This window comes from Pongo abelii, chromosome 18, assembly GCF_028885655.2.
Source record: "Pongo abelii isolate AG06213 chromosome 18, NHGRI_mPonAbe1-v2.0_pri, whole genome shotgun sequence".
NCBI lineage: Eukaryota > Metazoa > Chordata > Mammalia > Primates > Hominidae > Pongo > Pongo abelii.
The window spans coordinates 24441719-24464940 of NC_072003.2; the positions used below are offsets into that span (position 1 = coordinate 24441719).

Sequence of the window (23222 nt, forward strand, 5' to 3'; positions counted from 1 at the left end):
TCTCGTGTCTCAGCCTCCAGATTAGCTGGGATTACAGGCACCCACCAACACATCTGGCTAATTTTTGTATTTTTAGTAGAGACAGGGTTTCCCCATGTTGGCCAGGCTGGTCTCGAACTCCTGACCTCGGTTGATCTGCCCGCCTTGGTCTCCCAAAGTGCTGGGATTGCAGGTGTGAGCCATCATGCCTGCCTTTTTTTTTTTTCTTTTTTTTTTAATACCACCTTACAAGCTTTAAGCTAATCTACTTCTGTGTACACTTGACATTTTTCATAATAAAATGGATTTTCTTGTTTTTGACAAAGCCTGCAATCAGCGTGTACGACCAAATTTTAAGGTTGATTTGTCTATGTAGTTAAAATGGAGTTTTCAAAATGGATGTTTGCAATGCTCGGAAAAAGAATGTGAAAATAGTGCAGAAAAGTGACAGGAGCTTCCAACAGTGCCCAAGTGTGACAAAACAGAAAGCCACCCCTCCTTACATAGTCAATAGCAGCAATTTTAGAGATTCTACAGAGTCTACATTGTTTTTAAAAAACAAAAAACAAAAAAACCAGGGTCTTACTCCCTTCACCCAGGCTGGAGTGTAGTGGTGTGACTATGACTCACTGCAGCCTCAACTTCCCAAGCTCAGCTGATCCTCCCACCCCAGCCTTCTGAGTAGCTGGGAGTACAGGGGCATACCACCATGCCTAGCTAATGTTCAAATACACACACACACACACATATATATTTTTGTACATACAGGGTTTTATCATATTGCCCAGGCTAGTCTCAAACTCCTGGGCTTAAGAGATCCACCTGCCTTGGCCTCCGAAAGTGCTGGGATTACAGGCACGTGCCACCATGCCCAGCCGTAAGGTTGGGGTTTTTTTTTTTTTTTTGAGACGGAGTTTTTGCTGTGTCACCCAGACTGGAATGCAATGGCACGATCTTGGCTCACTGCAACCTCTTCCTCCTGGGCTCAAGCAATTCTCCTGCCTCAGTGTTCTGAATAGCTGGGATTACAGGGACCTGCCACCACACCTGGCTAATTTTTGTATTTTTAGTAGAGATGAGGTTGCACCATGTTGGCCAGGCTGGTCTTGAACTCTTGACCTCAGGTGATCTACCCGCCTCAGCCTCCCAAAGTGGTGGGATTACAGGCGTGAGCCACTGCGCCTGGCTGTAAGGTTGGGGTTTCTCAAAGCGTGGGTGGTCAAGACCTATCAGTGGGTTGTAAAATCAATCAAGTCAGACAAGAGCTACATTTTTGAAAAAAAGGACAAGAATGGCAGAGGAATAGCAGAAGAGAACAGAGTATTTCGAAAAGATTCTTCCAGAGCATGGGAAAGCCATGCTGCATTAAACTTGATTCATATACTCAAGTGCGAGTTCTCTGTCAAGAAGTCAAATGCATTTTCTTTCTTTCAGGCATGACCAGACAAAAGCATGGCAGCCTTGGTCCAGGCCTCATGGAGCCCGATCGGGACTGTGATCTAGAGGCTGCGCTCAGGGGCACTTCCATGCTTTTGTGGCCTAGAACCCCAAGGCCCCCTCTCAGAAGTCGCCCCAGCTTCCCCCGTACCTGCATGATGCTGCTGATGACCATGGGGAGAATGTTCAGGGAAAACCGGAGGATGTTGAACAAGGCCAAAGACACGAAGGCTGTCTGGGCATCCAGGATGTTGTTCTTGTCAATGGTCACGTAGACAGCAAATGTGCACAGGGCCACCTGCAAGCAGAATGCCCAGTGCTGACTGCTGTGCCCTGAGTGAGAGTCATCATCCTAGGAGCAGTGACAGGCCCTGGAGACGCGCTCGGGCCCTCCCCAGGTGGCCACAACTGACCGGCTGCTGGAGCTCGTGGAAAAACCTGGGGCAGTATCTGACACATAGCAGGTGCTCACTAAACATTCCGGGAATGAACTGGATAAATCAACGACCAGGAGCCCAAAGAGCCGGCCTCTACCATCAACTTTCTCAGCGATGTCCTAGAGGGGCATTCTTAGTGTTCCTCAAAAGCACCAAGCACAATCCCCTAGCCAGGCCTTTGCCCCTGCCGTTTCCTCTGCCTGAAATCATCTTCCATCCAGGTGGCCACCTGGCTCCTCCCTCTCACCATTCAAGGGAGCTGCCTCTCCCACTCTACCCAAATAGCCCTGCCATCTGGCCATCGTCCCATGTATTTTCAGGGTCTCAGCACTGCCATTTCATTGTTACTTCCTGGAAGGTCACACAGCTTAAAAATAAAAAAATAAAAAAAAGTGCAAAGTGTATGCACTTTGCCATATTTCTGCTGTGGGACCCTGGTTGAGTTATTTCACCTCTCCAGGAGAGCCCCTATTTTCTCATCTATAAAATGGAAGTCATGATAGGCTTTTAAGGGCTGTTGGCACTTATGTAGGGTGCTTATTTGCACAGGGCCCAAGCACAGTAAAACTCAACAGATGGCAGCTGTTTTTTATTTCTTGTTACAAGATTTGGTCCAAATTCCTTAGATCATTATTCCAAGGAATCTATTAACGTGGTCCCACAAGCAAGAGCCCGGTCCCATGGGCAGCCAGAGCTGGTTCATGTTCTGGCTCTGACATTAACAAGACAGATGACGCTGAGCCATGGCACAGAAATTTTCCAGGCTCCAATGTCAAGAGGGAGGCAAGGTGCTCAAAACGACAAGGACACACGATCCCTGGATGCAGTGGTGCAATCGTGGCTCACCACAGCCTCGACCTCCCGGGCCCAAGCATTCCTCCCACCTCAGCCTCCCGAGCAGCTAGGACTACAGGCGCATACCACCATGCCCGGCTAATTTTTTTATTGTTGTAGAGACAGGGTCTCCCTATGCTTCCTAGGCTGTTCTCAAACACCTGGGCTCAGGCCATCTGCCTGCCTCGGCCACCTAAAGTGCTGGGATTACAGGCATGAGCCACTGCACCCATCCTGGCTCCCATCTTCTAAGCGGTAATGAAACACTGGCATCTTACCTAAAGATACCTTTTTTTTTTTTTTTTTTTTTTTTTTTTTTGAGACACAGTCTCATTCTTTTGCACAAGATGGAGTGCAGTGGTGTGATCGCAGCTCACTGCAACCTCTGCCTCCCAGGGTCAAATGATTCTCATGCCTCAGCCTCCAAGTAGCTGGGATTAGAGGCACCCACCACCATGCCTGGCTAATTTTTCTCTATTTTTCTTAGTAGAGATGGGGTTTCGCCATGTTGGTCAGGCTGGCCTTGAGCTCCTGGCCTCAAGTGATCTGTCTGCCTCGGCCTCCCAAAATGCTGGGATTACAGGTGTGAGCCACCATGCCCGGCCCAGAGATATTCTTTACTCCAAAAGGTCTACATGTATCTACATGATAGACTACTCAACCATAAAAAGGAGTGAAATTCTTATACATACTAAAACATGGATAAACCTTGAAAACATCACGCTAAGAAACCAGTCAGACGGCCAGGCGGGGTGGCTCACACCTGAAATCCCAGCACTTTGGGAGGCCGAAGCAGGCGGATCACCTGAGGTCGGGAGTTCCAGACCAGCCTGACCAACATGGAGAAACTCCGTCTCTACTAAACATACACAATTAGCCAGAAGTGGTGGTGCATGCCTATAATCCCAGCTACTCAGTAGGCTGAGGCAGGAGAATTGCTTGAACCTAGGAGGCAAACGTTGTAGTGAGGCAAGGTCGTGCCATTGCGCTTCAGGTGGGCAACAAGGGAGAAACTTCATCTCAAAAAAAAAAAAAAAGAAACAGTCAGAAAAGGCCACATGTTGTTTGATTCCATTTATATGAAATGTCCACAGTAGATAAACAGAGACAGAAAGCAGATTAGTGGTTGCCTGGGATGGAATGGAAGGTTTGGGGAGCAAGTGATAACAGGTACAGGGCTTCCTTTTGGGGTAATGAAAATGTCCTGGAATTAGTGGTGACTGTCGTATCATTTATACAAAAAACCTACTGGGTGAGCGTCACACCACCTACACAAAAGCCCACTGGGTGACCTTCACACCACCTACACAAAAACCCACTGGGTGAGCATCACACTACCTACACAGAAACCCAATGGGTGAGCATCACACCACCTACACAAAAAAACCACTGAATTGCACACTTTTAAATGGTGAATTATACCTCCATTAAAAAAATAAATGTCAATAGGCATGGTAGCCCATGCCTGTAATCCAAATGCTTTGCGAAGCCGAGGATGGAGGATCACCTGAGGCCAGATGTTCGAGCTGAGCCGGGGCAAAAAAGGAAGGCTGTGTCTCTACAAAATTTTGTTAAAAAGAAGCCAGGTGGCTGGGCTCAATGGCTCATGCCTGTAATCCCAGCATGTTGGGAGGCCAAGGCGGGTGGATCACCTGAAGTCAGGAGTTCAAGACCAGCCTGTCAGACAGGGCAAAACCCTGTCTCTACTAAAAATACAAAAATTAGCCGGGTGTGGTGGCGCATGCCTGTAGTCCCAGCTACTAGGGAGGCTGAGGTAGAAGAATCACTTTAACCCGGGAGGTGGAGGTTGTAATGAGCCAGGATTGCACCATTGCACTCCAGCGTGGGCGACAGAACAAGACTCCATCTCAAAACAATAATAATAATAATAATAATAATAATAAATAAATAAATCAGGCATAGTGGCATGCACCTGTAGTCCTAGCTACTAGGGAGGCTGAGGCAGAAGAATCATTTGAGCCCAGGAGGTCGAGGCTGCAGTGAGCTATGACTGTGCCCCCACACAAGCCTGGGTAACAGAGTGAGGCCCCCATCTCTAAACAAGTAATTTTTTAAAAAGTACCTCTCCAAAGTCAACCTATTTTTTAGTGTAGAAGTCAAAGTGCTGACTCAGATCCCAGGGCCCAGCTGATTTGTAAAGTCCCTTCCCTGTACCTCATTTGGCCTCATCTGTCACTCTCCCCTCACTCCCACTGTTTCAGCCTCCATGGTTATCCCACCTATGAATGGGCACAGTAATGTCCCAGGGCCTTTGCACATGCTCTTGCTACTCCCTGGTTGGCCTCTTTACCTCCATCAAGTCTTTCCTCAAGTGTCACCTTCTCAGTGAGCTTGGACCACCCTACTTAAAACTGCAAGCTGCCCCTATTATAAAGACCTGACTGTTTTCTTTCTATAGCACTTAGGATGGCTTTCTCTAGCACTAGGATTTATTTATTGTGTCTATTGTTTCTTGTCTGTTTCTCTCCATGAAAATGAATGTTCCATGACTGGAGATTATTACCTGTAGTATTCGCTGCTGTATTGTCAGAGCCTAGGACAGAGCCCAGATCATGGTGCTCAGTGAATGTCTGCTGGGTAGATGATGGATGGGTGGGAGTGGATAAATGGGTAGGGAAGGGGTAGGTGAATTTGCCTGAGGGCAGAAGAGCACATCAGAGGTGTCTCTTCAGCAGTGAAGCAAACCAGGCCTCAGGCATCTCACCACCCAAACGTACCAGCCCCCTTAGTGAGCCAAGTACCAATCAATGCCGGCTGCCGGCAGAACAGGGCACACACACAGAGGGGACAGGACAACATCACGCAGCCCCTTTCAGGTCCATGGTCCCGGCTTCTCCAGAAGGAGGAGGTCATCTAGCCATCCAACCCTCAGTTATTAACTGAGCACCCATCATGCGCTGGGGACTGAGGTGGGCTTGGCAACCCTGAGATGCACAGTCTAGTGGAAGCACAGGCTTTAGCAGGTTCCCTACAGGCAGTGTTTGGAAATACGAAGAGGCTGGTAGGATGGGAACAATGACTGGGGCTCCAGGCAGGAGGAGACTGGAGTTCGCCTTGTAATAGGCGAGGGTCAAGGGTGCAAAAGTCCTTCATACACAGTGAGGAGCACCTGTCCCCTAGGTGCCTTTTCTGAGAAACGTGGAAAACCAATGAATGGAACCCCTACACTCCAGCCCACCCCCTAAAAATCCTGATGCCCTGTGTGCAGTTATCTGCTCTTACTGCCTGCCTGGCATCTATTCCTCTGTTTATGGCAACATGCAATTTTCTCTGGGGGAACTGAACTTCTCCCAGTGTCAACCTATGAGCTTCAGCCACAGATGAACCTCCTCCCTCACCCCCTACCTTGGCCCCAAGCCCTGAAAGACATGACCCAGCCCTGGCTGACCCACGCATCCTATCTCCCCGGCCTCAGTGACTGGCTCAGGAAGAAGCATGTGATCGACCACAACCAATGAGACTCAATCCCATAGCTTTGCAGGAACTATTAGGGGAAAAGAGTAAGACTCTCTGTTCACAGGGGTTGCTGAGGTGACAGGATGATCAGGAAACTTCCAGCTAATAAAGAAACCACCATCAAGAAAACAGAGCTGAGAGTCAGAGACACTGTTATTCCCAACATTATCTTGGGAACTCCTAGATCCAGCCATGCCTGGAACCCCATTCATACTTAAAAGTCTTTTTCTAAACTTTTCAGTTTTGTGACTCAAAAATCCCCCTCTTCTCTTACTCTAGTTGATTTCAGCTAGGTTTCTGTTACTTGCAAGACAGTTCCTAATTAATATGATTTGTTTCAACCTCTCATTCATTCATGTATTTATTCATTTACCTACATACATTTACAGAGCATGAACTATTTGCCAAGTTCCCTATGCTTTGGGGGTACAAGCACAAAATGACAAGGTCTGACTGGGCGTGGTGGCTCACGCCTGCAATCCCAGCACTTTGGGAGGCCAAGGTGGGTGGATCACTTGAGGTCAGGAGTTTGAGACCAGCCTGGCCAACATGGTGAAACCCCATCTCTACTAAAAAGACAAAAAATTAGCCGGGTGTGGTGGCACACACCTGTAATCCCAGCTCTTCGGGAGGCTGAGGCAGGAGAACCAGCTCAACCCGGGAGGTGGAAGTTGCAGTGAGCTGAGATTGTGCCACTGCACTCCAGCCTGGGCGGCAGAATGAGACTCCGTCTCAAAAATACAGAAATGTTTAAATATATAAATAAATAAAATGACATGGTCATAGCTGTGTCTCTGTGGACCCTAGGATATGATCAGCAGAGAACTACAGGACAGATCATTACCATAGAAAATGATGAATTATTCTAACAAAGGGAGATTCAGGGTAAACAGAAGGCAAGAAGCTCACAAATCATCCAAGACAGAAAATGTTAAATATTGACAGCTGCCTGGCGATGCTATTTTAGGAAAGTGCATTAGGTGGACGTGGTAAATGCCAGGTTTGCTATTCCAGAAAAACAGTCCCATCAGTCCCTGGATGGCATCCCTGGCCTTCCCTGGCCTTCCCTGGCCTCTGTGTTCCATCACACCTACCGCTGGGTAAACACCTCATCGTCTTTGAAGCACAGGAATGCACCAGTGGAAAAAACACTCAGGCACCTTCCAGGGGAACTGAAGGCCACATATTTTATCCTAATGTAGTCAGAGGCTTCGATGCCTCGGCCAGGACAAAGTCTTCCCAACTGACACCCAGGCCCATCTGTTTCTTGCCAAACAGCTCAACAAACTCTGTCTCTGGAAACTCCGGGAAACTCAATGGCAACAAAGGTCAAGAAAAGGTTAAGTAAAGCCAGTAGCCGGGTTCAGTATCTCACATCTGTAATCCCAGCTACTCCAGAGGCTGAGGCAGGAGGGTCACCTTAGCTCAGGAGTTGGAGGTTGCAGTGAGCCATGATCAAGCCACTGTACTCCAGCCTGGGCAGCAAAACAAGACCCTGTCTCTTTAAAAAAAAAAAAGAAAGAAAGAAAGAAAAAAGAGAAGAAAAGCCAGTCCTGCTCTTAAGCATCTTCTGCTGTGGTTTCCTAATGGGGAACAGGGCAGGAAGTGATAAGCAAAGTTTGGTGACAGCCTGGAAACTGGGTTTTGCCAACGAATCCAATGTGCAGAGCAAAAAGCTGTGAGAACACACTGCCCATCCCCTCCTAAGTGGGACACAAGGCACAGACCAAACCTCATCACCAGTGCCCTCTGGCTTGTATCTTTTCCTCTAAGAGAAGACCTTTCAAAATGCCATCAAGGCCAGGCGCAGTGGCTCATACCTAGAATCCCGGCACTTTGGGAGACAGAGGCAGGCGGATTGCTCGAGCTCAAGAGTTTGAAAACATCCTGGGCAACAAAGTGAGACCCTGTCTCTGCAAAAATTACAGAAATTAGGTGGGCATGGTGGTGCATGCTTGCAGTCCCAGCTGCCTGGGAGGCTGAGGTTGGAGGATCACTTGAGCCTGGGAGGCAGAGGTTGCAGTGAGCCAAGATCATGTCACTGCACTCCAGCTTGGGCGGCAGTGTGAGACCCCATCTCAAACAAAAAAAAAGAAAAAAAAAGAAAAAAAAAGCCATTTTGTATGTATTTATGTATGACTCTTACTATCACTTGTATAAAAGTAAACAGAATCAAGTAACCATAACTACATGTATGACATGTATCCACCGTTACAGTGATACAGACATAGACTCTGGAAAAACACACAAGAAACATGGAGAGAGGGAAGCAAGGTGACTGGTGTTAGGAGGAAGGGCTTGGGCCTTTCACTGTGGACTGCGGTTCTCAAATGGGAGAATTCTGTCCCCCATGGGGACACTTCGCAATGCCTGGAGCCATTTTCCATTGTCACCACTGGGAAGAACAGGGAGAGGTACAACTTAGCATCTGGCAGGTAGAGGCCACAGATGCTGGGAAACATCCTACAATGTGCAGGCCAGGCCCTACAACACAGGGACAAAGGATGACCTGTTGGCAAATGTCAGAAGGCTGAGGTGGCCACATGTGGAGAAATCTGGCTGTATGAATACCATCTGGTGCAGCTTTAGTTATGTTTCACCATATGCAAATACATTACTTTCTATTTTTTAAAGTAAGACCGACTGGGCATGGTGACTCACGCCTGTAATCCCAGCACTTTGGGAGGCCGAGATGGGTGGACCACTAGAGGCCAGGAGTTTGAGACCAACCTGGCCAACATGGCTAAACCCCATCTCTACTAAAAATACAAAAAATTGGCTTGGCATGGTGGCGTGTGCCTGTAATCCCAGCTACTCGGATGCTGAGGCAGGAGAATTGCTTGAACCTTGGTGAAACCCCGTCTCTACTAAAAATACAAAACTTAGCTGGGCATGGTAGTGGGCGCCTGTAATCCCAGCTACTCGGGAGGCTGAGGCAGGAGAATCGCTTGAACCCAAGAGGCGGAGATTGCAGTGAGCTAAGATCGCAAGAGTCCTTCTCAAAAAAAAGGAGAGTCTAGGCGCGGTGGCTCACACCTGTAATCCCAGCACGTTGGGAGGCCAAGGCAGGTGGATCACTTGAGGTCAGGAGTTCGAGACCAGCCTGGCGAACATGACAAAAACCCGTCTCTACTAAAAATATTAAAATTAACAAGGCATGGTGGTGTGTGTTTGTAATCCCAGCTAGTTGGGCGGCTGAGGCAGGAAAATTGCTTGAAATCGGAGGTGGAGGTTGCTTTGAGCTAAGATGGCACCACTGCTCTTCAGCCTGGGTGACAGAGCGAGACTCGGTCCCAAAAAACAAAAAAAGAGAGAGTTCGTCAATGCACCCCAGTAAAGTCAAGGTATTGGAGTGTAAGAAGAATGCAATGTACAAGGCAGAATGCAGGGGCACTGGAGCTGGAAGTGATCTTAGGGAACACGGAGTTACAGAAGGGCAACGAGATGCCATTTCTTGCTCAACTCTAGGCCACTGGCACCAGTCACCTGGAGGGCTGCTTGAGCATAACTCAGTGGGAAAGAACCCCATGAGTGACTGTGAGTGTCTGCTGTGGGCATGAGGAGGGAGGACAGGGCCCAGTGTTTGACATGCTTGGACTCTAACCCCTTCATTTTCCATGTGACAAAATCTACAGCCAGCGAGGTGAGATGACCAGCTTTGGGGTCACACTGTGAGCTGGCAGTAGAATGTGGCAGGTGTCCTGACTCTCAGAAGAACATTCCAGTCTTCTAAGCCAGGGGCTGGCCAAGGATGGCTCAGGTCCACATTTGGCCCACACCTGTTTATGTACAGCCCATGAGCTCAGCATTGATTTCATTTTTTTAATTTTTTTTGAGACAGAGTCTTGTTCTGTTGCCCAGGCTTAGAGTGCAGTGGCATGACCTCAGCTCACTGCGATCTCTGCTTCCCAGGTTCAAACGATTCCCGTACCTCAGCCTCCCAAAAAGCTGGGATGACCAGCATGCTCCACCACACCTGGCTAATTTTTTTTTTGGGGGGGTGGGTGGAGGGGGCAGTGGGAAAGGGTCTCACTCTGTTGCCCAGCCAGGAGTGTGTGGCATGATCTTGGCTCACTGCAACTTCTGCCTCCTGGGTTGAACTGATCCTCCTGCCTCAGCCTCCCGAGTAGCTATGACCACAGGTGTGCACCACCACTTCCAGCTAATTTTTGTATTTTTAGTATAGACGAGGTTTCACCATGTTGGCCAGGCTGGTCTCAATCTCCTAGCCTCAAGCAACTCGGCCTCCCAAAGTGCTGAGATTACAGGCATGAGCCCCTGCGCCCAGCCAGATTTCATATTTTTTAAAAGTTAAAAACATCAAAAGAATATTACATGACACATGCAAATTCTATAAAATTCAAATTTTGGTGTCTCTAAATACTTTTTTACAGGAACACAGCCACACCCATCGATTTCCGTATTATCTAAGGCTGTTTTTGCACTATGCTGGAAGAGACTGGTATTTGTGACAGAGACTGTATGGCCCAGAATTCCGAAAGTATTTACAGAAAAAGTTTCTTTACTCCTACTTTCTGCCAGTCTCTCTCCAAATTTAATGTGCATACACACCACCTAGAGAACTAGTTACAACTCAGATTCAGTTTCAGTGGATCTGGGCTGAGGCCTGAAATTCTGCACTGTTAACAAGCACCAGGGGATGCCATGGCTGCTGGTCCACGGACCATACTTTAGGCAGTGAGGATCCACTCCAGTGTCTCTACATGTCGACCTGAACCAGAAGCAGCAGCACCTAGGGATATGTTAGGAATTCAAATACTCAGGCCCCACCCAGACCTACTAAAACTGAAAATGTGGGTGGGGCCCAGAAAGCTGAGTTTTATAGTAACAAGCTAGCAGCCAGCACAGTGGCTCACGCCTGTAATCCCAGCACTTTGGGAGGCCAAGGCGGGCGGATCGCCTGAGGTCAGGAGTTCGAGACCAGCCTGGCCAACATGGTGAAACACCATCTCTACTAAAGGTATTTTAAAAATTAGCTGAGCATGGTTGCTGCACGCCTGTAATCCCAGCTACTCGGAGGCTGAGGTGGAAGAATCGCTTGAACCCGGGAGGTGGAGATTGCAGTGAGCCAAGATCGTGCCACAGCAGTCCAGCCTGGGTGACAGACTGGGACTTCATCTCAATAAATAAATAAATAATAAAATATAATAACAAGCTCTCCAGGTGATTCTGATGCAGGCTTGAATTTGAACACCATCTCTCCTGCAGTTCCAGACCCTGGGAGATGTAAGGCAAGACTAAGAAAATTCAGTGTCAGCATGAACACGCTTTCGCAAATGCTGAAATGGCTAGAGCTTCCTTACACATTCCACCTGCAACTCAGCTAAGATGAAGCAGGTGGTAGTTTAACAGAAAAGTTCACATTCATAAACATGTTTAACTCTGCTTCACAGAAACTTGCCAGAAAAACATATAATTTGCCAACCTGACCAAGAAGGAATAGTTGTAACGAGCACAACATTACGAAAAGAATGACACAGTTAATAAAAAGACAGAAAGAGAAAACAAACATGGGGCATGATCTGAAGTCATCCTTCACCACTAACTGTTTTTAACTGTGCTTAAAAGGGAATTTCCAAAGTCCATCTCTGTATGGTCTCCTGATCTGCAGCCAACTTTGCAAAATGGTAAGTTGCACTGTTGTCTTTAAACTTTTCAAAGCCAGCTAGGCAGGGATAGACCCATTACCGTACCCCAGGACAGGTACCAGAACTTTCAGTGTAGCATGGATCATAATAGCAAAAAAAACAGGGAACAACCTGTTTTTGCAAGGAATGGGAGAAAGGGTAATTCCAGCAGGGCACATCCACACGTCAGACAAGCATCCATCATGAACGCAAAGGAAACAAGCTGGGAGTGGTAGCGGTGCACCTGGAGTCCCAGCTACTTAGGAAGCTAAAGCAGGAGGATTGCTTGGTCCCAGGAGTTCAAGGCTGCAGTGAGCTATGATTGCACCACAGTACTCCAGCCTGGGGGACAGAGCGAGACCCCATTTCAAAACAAAACAAAACCCCCCAAAAAAACTAAAATGAAGTAGATCAGAATGAACGAACCAAGATTATATATTATTAACTACAGGAAAGAGAACACTATGTACAGTATGATTCCATTTAAATCTGTCAAAGTATTTTTAAATACCTATATGCTTGTCCATTTTTCTCTAAAAGCATACATAAAACTGTCACTTTGGAAGAGAGGAACTGATGGAAGAGAGGACAATATACTTTTCATTTTATATCTTTCTGTTTCTGTTTTTGTTTTTTTGTTTTTTTTGTTTTTTACAATGGATGACAAATATTTGTTCAGCACCTGGTATGCACTGTTTTACCTACTGAGGATACAGCAGTCAATAGAAAAGACAAAAATGCCCATCTGGAGCTGACATTTGGAGACCACTGCACTGCAGCCTGGGTGACAGAGTAAGACCTTGTCTCTAAAAACGAACAGTTTTTAAAAAATAAAAAGTAACTTTTGAACATAATAAAAGGAATCCAATTGAATGGGGAAATGTATGTCATAGTTACAACTAGCAAAATACAATTTGTCCAAAATACATAAAGAGTTGACAAATTGTTGAGGGTTAGTATTTAGATCCCACTCAACAAGTAGTAAGAATCCATTGATTCATTTGGAGAGTGAGGGTGAGCTCAGTCCCGTACAGTGCTTTTCAGAGGGTCCTCCCAAGACCACCTCCGTCAGGATCAAGGGCAGGCCTGGAAATTTGTACATTAACAGGGGCCACAGGTGAAATGAAATTCGTTTGTAAAGCACTTGGAATAGTGTCTGGCACATAAGTGCTACACTTTTTATTGTATTATTTTACTTATTATTTTTATATAAAGTAACACTTGAGGTTCCAACAGACCAGGCAATGAACCAGCCCCAGAAAGGTGTTCAGTAAACCACCACGTGGAAGACTGTTCACCTTGACTAGTTGATTCAGTTTAGATCTGTGTCCCCACCCAAACCTCATGTTCAATTGTAATCTCATGTTCTATTGGATTACAGCGGAACATGAGATTTGGGTGGGGATGCAGATCCAAACTGTAAGACCCAGTCAAGGTGAACACTGGGGCCTGGTGGGAGGTGACTCGATCATGGGGGCAGGTTTTTTTTTTTATTTATTTTTTTGTGACAGAGTCTTGCACTGTCTGTCGCCCAGGCTGGATTGCAGTGGCACGATCTCGGCTCGCTGCAACCTCCACCTCCCCGGTTCAGGTGACTCTCCTGCTTCAGCCTCCTGAGTAGCTGAGATTACAGGCACCCGCCACCACACCCCCAGCTAATTTTATGGTTTTTGCTTTTGTTTTTTTTGGTGAGACGGAGATTTAATCTTGTTGCCCAGGCTAGAGTGCAATGGCGTGATCTCGACTCACTGCAACCTCCACCTCCCAGGTTCAAGCGATTCTCCTGCCTCAGCCTCCCGAGTAGCTGGGATTACAGGTGTGCACTACCACGCCCGGCTAATTTTTGTATTTTTAGTAGAGACAGGGTTTCACCGTGTTGCCCAGGCTGATCTCAAACTCCTGACCTCAGGTGATCTGCCTGCCTCGGCCTCCCAAAGTGCTGGGATTACAGGCGTAAGCCACTGCACCTGGCCTAATTTTATGTATTATTAGTAGAGATGGGGTTTCACTATGTTGGTCTGGCTAGTCTTGAACTCCTGACTTGGTGATCCACCTATCTTGGCCTCCCAAAGTGCTGGGATTACAAGCATAAGCCACTGTGCCTGGCCTTTGGGGGCAGTTTCTAATGGTTCAGCACCATCCCTTTGGTGCTGCCCTCGTTAGATCTGGTTGTTTAAAAGTGTCTGGCACCTCCCCATTCTCTCTCTTCTGCCTGCTCTGGTCATTTAAACATGCCTGCTTCCCCTTTGCCTTCCACCATGATGGTAAGTTTCCTGAGGCCTCCCCAGAAGCAGAAGCTGCTATGCTTTCTGTACAGCCTGCAGAACCGTGAGCCAATTAAACCTCTCTTCTTTATAAATTACCCAATCTCAGCGTGGGTGCAGTGGCTCACACCTTTCATCTCAGCACTTTGGGAGGCCAAGGCAGGTGGATCAACTGAGGTCAGGAATTCGAGATCAGCCTGGCCAACATGGCGAAACCCCATCTCTACTAAAAAAAAAAAAAATTAGCCGGGCATGGTGGTGTGTGCCTGTAGTCCCAGCTACTTGGGAGGCTGAGGCAGGAGAATCATTTGAACCCAGGAGGTGGAGGTTGCAGTAAGCCAAGATCACGCCACTGAACTCCAGCCTGAGTGACAGAGTAAGACTCCATTGCTCAAAAAATAAACAAATAATCCAATCTTGGGTATTTCTATAGAGCAGTGCAACAACGGACTAATACGCTAGTGATAGAACCAAATGCAAACTCCCAACAATTTTTAGGCAATGCTGCACCCACTTAATCTAGCAGAACCAAAAGCTTCCACTGAAGGGGATGTGGAGGAGCTGGAACGCTGAGGGTGATGTAACTCAGGCTTTCAGGAAAACAATCTGGCAGAAGGTCGCAAGCTAAAAAACTGACCCTGGGGAATGAAGCACAGGAACTACCCCAAAGGAGCGAAGAGCACCCAAGATTCAGCATTCAGTACTGCTATTTACCAGCTCCTACTCCCATACACCGCAGAGTCCAAAAAAATGAGAGTGATTTGACCTAGTCATTCTCAAATTATGCCGGAGAGAGCTGCTCTGCCATTGAAATCAAATAATGACAAGTTTCCTCCAGTCTTTTTTTTACAAAAGAAAAATCGCTATGTTGCCCAGGCTGATCTGAAAGTCCTGGGCTCAAGCAATCCTCCCCTCCTTGGCCTCCCAAAGTGCTAGGATTACGGGAGGCGTGAGCCGCCATGCCTGGCCTTCCTCCAGTCTACAGAGAAATTAAAGTGTATAGAATGATCCCAGTTTTAAGTTTCATTTAAATCTCCCCAAAAGTGTTGTTACAGCTTTGCTTATCCCTGAAGGGCAGTATATTAATAGGCCCCACCCATCCTATAGGCCTTCAGTCCTGTAGAGGCCAGAAAGTGGGGTCTAGGGCCGGACTGTTTGGGTGCAAATCATGGCTCTCTCACTTACCAGCAGTGTGACCTTGGGTAAGTCTCTTCACCTCCAGGCACCTTGGACCTCAGTTTCTTTGCTTGTAAAATGAGTTTAATAGTACACATCTCACAGGGTGGTTGTGAAGATTAACTGACATACCGTATGAGAAGCATTTCTATTCATTCTTTTTTTTTTTTTTTTGAGATGGAGGCTCACTCTGTCACCCAGACTGGAGTGCAGTGGCACGATCTCAGCTCACTGCAACCTCTTCCTCCTGGGTCCAAGTGATTCTCCTGCCCCAGCCTCCTGAGTAGCTAAGATTACAGGCACATGCCACCACACCCAACTAATTCTTTATATTTTTGGTAGAGATGGGGTTTCACCATGTTGGCCAGGCTGGTCTCGAACTCCTGAACTCAAGCGATCTGCCCACCTTGCCTCCCAAATTGCTGGGATTACAGACATGGTGAGCCACCATGCCCAGCCTATTTTTATTGTTTGATTAAGGTCTCACTCTGTCGTCCAGGCTAGGGTGCAGTGGCAAGACAGGGCTCACTGCAGCCTCAACCTCCCAGACTCAAATGATCCTCCCACCTCAGCCTCCCAAATAGCTGGGACCACAGGAATGCACTACCAGGCCTGGCCAATTTTTTTTTGAGATGGAATCCTGCTGTGTTGCTCAGGCTGGAGTGCAATGGCATGATCTCTGCTCACTGCAACCTCCGCCTCCTGGGTTCAAGTGATTCTCCTGCCTCAGCCTCCCGAGTAGCTGGGATTACAGGCATGCACCACCACGCCCAGCTAATTTTTTGTATTTGTAGTAGAGATAGGGTTTCGCCATGTTGGCCGGGCTGGTCTCGAACTACTGACCTCAGGTGATCCACCCGGTTTGGCCTCCCAATGTGCTGGGATTACAGGCTTGAGCCACCACACCTGGCCTGGCCTACTTTTTTAAAATTTTGGTAGAGACAAGGTCTCACTATGTTGCCCAGGCTGGTCTCCAACTCCTGAGCTCAAGCGATCCTCCCGCCTCAGCCTCCCCAAGTACTGGGATTACAGGTGTGAGCCACCTCACCCAGCCTGTATGGGAAGCGTTTTGTAAATAAATATAAGCTGCTGTCATCATCATTAGAATTTTACGTAACTTGTTTTTTGTCTTTATGCAGACCCTGACATGTAGTAATTTGAGGCTGCTGATGTCACTCTTATGTGTCATCACCAAAAAGCATCACCACTTACCCTCTTGAACTGCTCAAGCTGCTCTGTGAGCTCCTCCACCGCCTGTGCATGTTTCTGCCTCATCTCCTGGACCTGGGCCTCATGGGACTGCGTCTCTTCATCCAGGGCCTTCTTCAGCACCGTCACCTCCTGCTCCCTCTTGGCTCTTGACGGGAGGAACACAGTGAATGGCAATTGGGTGGAGACAGAGGGTCATCTCAGTGCCGTGCAAAAGAATGAGAGCTTTTCCAGGACCCAGAGCTGCAATCCTCATCACCACTCCTCTCTAGCTGTGTGACTTTGGGTCACTCACCTAACATCTCTGGACCTATAATTTCCTCAGCTGCAAAATGTGGAGCATATCACCTGCCTAGGACGTCTGTAATGACTGGCAAACAAATACACAAAGTAATAGAATTGAAAGGATGTCTGTGAACTGCAAGATTTTGCTTAAATATTAATGTTGGCTCTTATTTAATGAGCAGTTACTATGTGCCAGGCCCTGAGGTAAGTTTTTTATATACATCATCTAATCCTCAGAGCGACCCAAAGAGGCAGGTGTGTTATTATTTCCATTTTACAAATGAGGAAACTAAGGCTAAGAGAGGGCAAGCAGTTTTACCCATGGTGTCACAGCCATTGTGTGATGGAGCTAGAATTAGAAGCTAAACCTTGACCTTGAGTCCATGGTTTTGTTTGTTTCTGAGATGGGGTTTCACTCTTCTTGCCCAGGCTGGAGTGCAATGGCACAATCTTGGCTCCCTGCAACCTCCACCTCCCGGGTTCAAGCGATTCTCCTGCCTCAGCCTCCTAAGTAGCTGGGATTACAGATGCCCGCCACCACGCTCGGCTAATTTTATATTTTTAGTAGAGATGGGGTTTAACCATGTTGGTCAGGCTGGTTTCGAACTCCTGACCTCAGGTGATCCACCCACCTCAGCCTCCCAAAGTGCTGGGATTACAGGTGTGAGCCACCGCACTCAGCCTGGTTTTTTGTTTTGTTTGTTTTCTTATCGAGTCTTGCTCCATCATCCAGACTGGAGTACAATGGAATGATGTCAGCTCACTGCAACCTCTGCCTCCCAGGTTCAAGGGATTCTCCTGCCTCAGTCTCCCAAGTAGCTGGGATTACAGGCGCCCACCACCACGCCCGGCTAATTTTTGTCTTTTTAGTAGAGACAGGTTTACATGATGTTGGCCAGGCTGGTCTCGAACTCCTGACATCAGGTGATCTGGCTGCTTTGGCCTCCTAAAGTGCTGGGATTACAGGCGTGAGCCACCATACCTGGCCCATGCACTGGGCTTTTCTGTATCAAAGGCCAGGCGGCAAAGGAGCAAAACATTGTGACTCTATGTGCATGTGACACTGCACAAAACCCAAAGTGGGGGAAATGAACCTCAGGGTATACAGTGTTGGCATAGCTAGCATAGCGATATGCTACGGTATATGCTATGCCAACACCACAGATTGCATCAAAATACATTTATGTGTTTACTGAATGAATCAATGACCTAGTTTCACTAGAGTCAGGATTCGTGATCTGGCAGGCAGTTTGTTATTGTTGTTTGTTCATTTGCAGTGAATCTTAAATTGAAAACCAATCTGATCAATTTTATTTTTAAAATTTAACACAGAAGTTATACACACACATACTTGGGAAATGGAGCTTGGGGACTGACTGATACACACACAAACAGACAGGAAGGAATTTCTCAAAAATGTTAACTGGTGTGACTAAGGGTGATTTTTTTGTTTTGTTTTTTTTTTTTAGTCTCTCTCACTCTGTCGCCCAGGCTGGAGTGCGATGGTGCGATCTCAGCTCACTGCAACCTATGCCTCCCAGATTCAAGTGATTCTACTGCCTTAGCCTCCTGAGTAGCTGGGAGGCTAAGGCAGCTACCATGCCCAGCCACCACGCCCAGCTAATTTTTGGATTTATAGTAGAGACAGGGTTTTACCATGTTGGCCAGGCTGATCTTGAACTACTGACCTCAAGTGATCCACCTGTCTTTGGCCCCCCAAAGTGCTGAGATTATAGGCGTGGGCTCGACCCTAAAGGTGATTTTTTTTTTATGTCTGCTTTTCTATACTTTTCAAATTGTTCTGAGTATATCCAAGCTTTCCAATGAGGATGGTTCTGAATGCAGCCTGACACAGAGTCATAAACTTTCTTAAAACAGTATGAGATGTTTTTTCTAATTTGTAAATTTTTTTTAGTTCATCAGCTATTATTAATGTTAGTGTATTTTATGTGTGGCCCAAGACAAATCTTTTTCTTCCAATGTGGCCAAGGGAAGTCAAAAGATTGTACATCCTGGTATATACTACTCTTCTGATGAGAAATAAGATGATGAGGGCCGGGTGCAGTGGCTCACACATATAATACCAGCAGTTTGGTAGGCAGAAGTGGGTGGATCACTTGAGGCCAGGAGTTCAAGTCCAGCCTGGGCAACACGGCAAAAGTCCATCTCTACTAAAAACAAAAAATTAGCCGAGTGTGGTGGCACATACCTGTAATCTCAGCTACTCAGGAGGCTGAGGCATGAGAATCGCTTAAATCTCAGAGGTGGAGGTTGCAGTGAGCCAAGATGGCACAACTGCACTCCAGCCTAGGCAACAAAGCCAGACTGCCTCAAAAAAAAAAAAAAAGAAAAAAGAAAAAAGAAATAAAAGAAACAACCATGCTTCTATACAAGTTAAAGCAAACCGCAGCCAGGAAGGTAAATGCACAGGGGCTGAGAAATCCTGTGATGCTGGATTTGCTTTGGGTTTGTCCCCTCTCCTGCCCCCATCCCGTTGGTGCAGTGGGACAGCAGGATGGTGGGATTGATGGACCCCTCACCTGAGCTCCTGCTGAGTGGCTGTGCTGTCCAGCGTGTCTTCCAGCTCTGTCTTTAGGGCCTCCAGCTCCTCACCTAGGTCTCGCTTCTGCTTTTCAGCCTTGTTCCTGGCAGCCCGCTCCGAGTCCAGGTCCTCCTGGAGGTCTGAGATGTGGCCCTCCAGCTCCCGGATCTTCTTCAGGGCATTGTTCTTCTGAGCGATTTCATCGTCAAGCCTTCCAGGGAGAGACCCAACAGAATGAATCCCCAGGGCCCTTGGTTTCGTCTCTTACAATGTGGCAAAAATTGTTTTCTGGGACCAGACACTTATGTTGCAGAGACATCCAACACCTATCCGTGTCCCCAGGTCTGCTTCTTGACATGCCAGACTATTTGAGATTAACATAGGACATGAGTGCCAAGGTCTGACATCAAAACAGGTTGTACATGTGCATGGGTGTGTGTACGTGTGTATGCACATGTGTGCATGTGTGTGCAAGAATGCAAAGCATTGGCCCCAGACTGGCAAGGTACCTGGTCACAGTAGGGACTGTGTAGATGCTTTCTGAATGTTGGACAGTTATTCTTTCCTGGCAACTGACTGTTCTTTCTGCATTTGCTCAGTGACTGAGTACCCGCCCCATGCACAGCGCTTGGTCAGCCACTGCTTGCAGGCGATATTCAGACTGGGGCTCTGCATCTGGTGGAGGTGGTGACCACAGATCAAGGTGGGCTGCAAGAAGCCCTGTTAAATGGCAGAATGCTGCAGGAAAGGCAAGCACTTTGATTTTACTGTACTTGTGAATGGGCAGCAACAAGAGAGAAAGTGAAATAGTTGGGTTGGGGTGAGACTGCAGAGGGTGGATGGGCTCTGAGGGTGAGGCTAAGGAAACTGGATTTTCCCTAGTAAGCCAGTGAAGTTAGGTTTTTGTTTTGTTGTTATTGTTGTTTTGAGACAGGGTCTTGCTTGCTCTGTTGCCCAGGCTGGAGTGCAGTGGCATGATCATAGCTCACTTTAGCCTCAACCTCCTGGGCTCAAGTGATCCAACCCATCTCAGCCTCCTGAGTAGCTGGGACTACAGGCACACACCACCATGCCTGGCTCATTTTTTAACTTTTTGTAGAGACAGGGTCTTGCTATGTTGCCCATGTTGGTCTCAAACTGCTAGCCTCAAGTAATCCCCCCCACCTCGGCTTCCCAAAGTGCTGAGATTACAGGCGTGAGCCACTGCATCCAGCCAGCAGTTTTGTGAGCAGGTTTGTGCCCCAGAGGGATGCTTTCCCTTCATCACCGTAGCACTGTCAACATAACACAAATTGGACGACAAAAGAGCTAGGCCAGGGGATCAATCAGAAAGCTTTGAGGCTTAAATCCCAGCTCTGCCTCTTAGAAGCAATGACATTGCTCCTGTTCCGTTACCCCTAGGAGGCTCAGCTTCCTCCTCAAAGACACCGGCAGTACACCTGGCCAGGTGTCTGCAAAGGTATTACTTGAACTTAACACTGAGTGAGCAGGTAAATAATCATTCATAGTGGCTGCTGCAGTATCAGCATTAGTGTAAATCCAGAAAAGCCAGGAAGGGGGAAAAAACAGAGGAAATGGGTGGGGGATATTTAGAAGGACTGGCAGAATCTGAAGGTTGCTGCTTGCTGTGGGTCAGCAGAAACAAAGGAAGAGATTGGTGTTCACAAAAAGAGGGCCCTTAGAGGGAGAGGCTGGGGAAAGGAAGGTCATTCCCGCCTTAGACAGGGGTGTTTGAGATGACGGTGGAAATTGACTCATTGGGCAATCAGGAATTCAGAAGGGGGTCTAGATGAGAAAAGCCTGGATGTCGAAGAGGCAGCAGCAACACCATGGGAGTAGGTGACATCAACTGCAAAGACATGATGTGTTTGTAGGGAAGAGAAGAAAGTCGAAGGTGAGGATCTGGGGGAGTGAACAGGGTCGGGAGAGCTTGTGGGAGGCCTGGCCTGGGAAACGAAGTTCATGCCAAGGGCCTGGGGCCACCTTGACCAAGACAGCCACTGCGAATGAGCGAATGAGCAGGGGCCCAGGGGATACATGGACACACAGCAAATGCCCCTTGCCAGCCCCGCTACCTGGCCAGGGCTGCCTGCAGCTCCTCCTCCTTCTTGGCCAGCTGCATCTTGAGCTCTGCGATCTGCGCCTGGAGGTCAGCGATCTGCTCGTGGAAGTCGCTGGCATCACTCTCCAGCTTCCGTTTCAGCTTCTCCAGCTCCTGCCGGCTCTTCTCTTCCTTCTTTAGCCGCACTGCAAAAACCAAGGTGCTCTTCAGGAAGGGGAGGCCCCAGAGAGATGCCCGGAAATGAGCCTTCCTGCCCAGGCATTTTACCCAGAGGAGATGAACACATCCCCCCATCAGTAACCATCATAGTCACGGCCTGGACCATTATCTCCTGATGAGCAGCACCTTATATTGTCATATTATTATTATTATTTGAGATGGAGTTTTGCTCTTGTTGCCCAGGCTGGAGTGCAATGGCGCAATCTCAGCTCACTGCAACCTCCGCCTCCCAGGTTCAAGCGATTCTCCTGCCTCAGCCTCCCGAGTAGCTGGGATTACAGGCACCCACCACCACGCCTGGGCTAATTTTTGTATTTTGAGACAGGGTTTCACCATGTTGGCCAGGCTGGTCTCCAACTCCTGACCTCATGATCCACCCACCTCGGCCTCCCAAAGTGCTGGGATTACAGGCGAGAGCCACCACACCCAACCCTTTTATCCTATTAGTAGTGTGTGTGATGACTAAGGGTGATTTCGAGAGGTGGGATAGAGTTAGTTGTCACTCATGGGATGATCTGCCATTCTCAAATTTCCTTTCTGATTTTCCTGCTTTTAAAAATACCCATTCAAGGCCAGGAATAGTGGCTCATGCCTATAATCCCAGCACTTTGGGAGGCCAAGGTGGGAGGACTGCTTGGGCCCAGGAGTTTGAGACCAGACTGAGCATCATAGTGAAACCCCATCTCTACAAAATAAAAAATAAAAAATAAAAAAGATTAGCTGGGTGTGGTGATGCACGCCTGTAGTCTCAGCTACTCAGGAGGCTGAGGCAGGAGGATCACTTGAGCTTAGGAGTTTCGGGCTGCAGTGAGCCATTGCACTGCAGGCTGGGCAACAGAGCAAGACCTCATCTCTAAAAAAAATAATAAAATAAAAATAAATCTCTTGGTAGCTGGTTTACCTTCCAGTTCTGAAATCATAGATTCATGCTTGTTTTTCAGCTTGGTAAGATTCTTGGCCTTTTCTTCCTCTTCTGCAAGATTTGTCGTTAAGTCACTGATCCTCTCCTCAAGGAGTTTTCGTTCCTTTTGGGGGAAAGAGAAAGAGATAGCTTTAGCATTTTTCTTTTCTCTAGAACCTATGTTTCACTTTTAGTGATTTCCGTATAAACAGTTGAAAGAAAAACCCACATTATAACAAAATACAACTAGAGTTTTAAATGGTAAAGAGAAGTCCCATAACAATTTCCAAAAACTGGCCATTTCTCATCTCATGCCAGTGTGTCCCTCACATTGTATGGTCAGCTAAAGGTAACCTCCTTCCATTCCTGCCATTGGCCAGCTCTTCCCTGTCCCAGGGCCTTTGCACAGTGGGCCAACCAGCTGAGATGCTCTTCTACTCCCTTCTAACTGCTTCTTCATCTTCAAGTTTCTGCTTAAATGTCACCTCCTCCAGGAAGCCTTCCCTGAATACCCTTCCTCTATCCCCCACTGCTGTATTTTTTTTTTTTTTTTTTGAGACAGAATCTCACTCTGTCGCCCAGGCTGGAGTGCAGTGGTGCTATCTCAGCTCACTGCAACCTCTGCCTCCCAGGTTCAAGTGATTCTCCTGCCTCAGCCTCCTGAGTAACTGGGACTACAGGCGCCCGCCAACACACCCAACTAATTTTTTGTATTTTTAGTAGAGATGGGGTTTTACCGTGTTGGCCAGGCT

General features: G+C 47.6%; 2 protein-coding genes across 2 annotated transcripts in view; one reads left to right on the forward strand and one right to left on the reverse strand.

The window, feature by feature from the left end:
- The window catches only part of LOC100444490 (ras GTPase-activating protein 3-like), a 122990-nt gene extending 120719 nt beyond the window's left edge, over nt 1–2271 (forward strand). The window contains 1 exon segment of the mRNA XM_063717203.1: nt 1414–2271. Within this exon segment, the coding sequence (XP_063573273.1) occupies nt 1414–1691 (278 nt within the window). The 3' untranslated portion in view covers nt 1692–2271.
- Nucleotides 2272–16302: 14031 nt separating this feature from the next.
- LOC129050716 (myosin-11-like) overlaps nt 16303–23222 on the reverse strand; it is a 51249-nt gene continuing 44329 nt past the window's right edge. The window contains 4 exon segments of the mRNA XM_054533607.2: nt 16303–16609; nt 19287–19499; nt 21364–21535; nt 22471–22594. Of these exon segments, the coding sequence (XP_054389582.1) occupies nt 16441–16609; nt 19287–19499; nt 21364–21535; nt 22471–22594 (678 nt within the window). The 3' untranslated portion in view covers nt 16303–16440.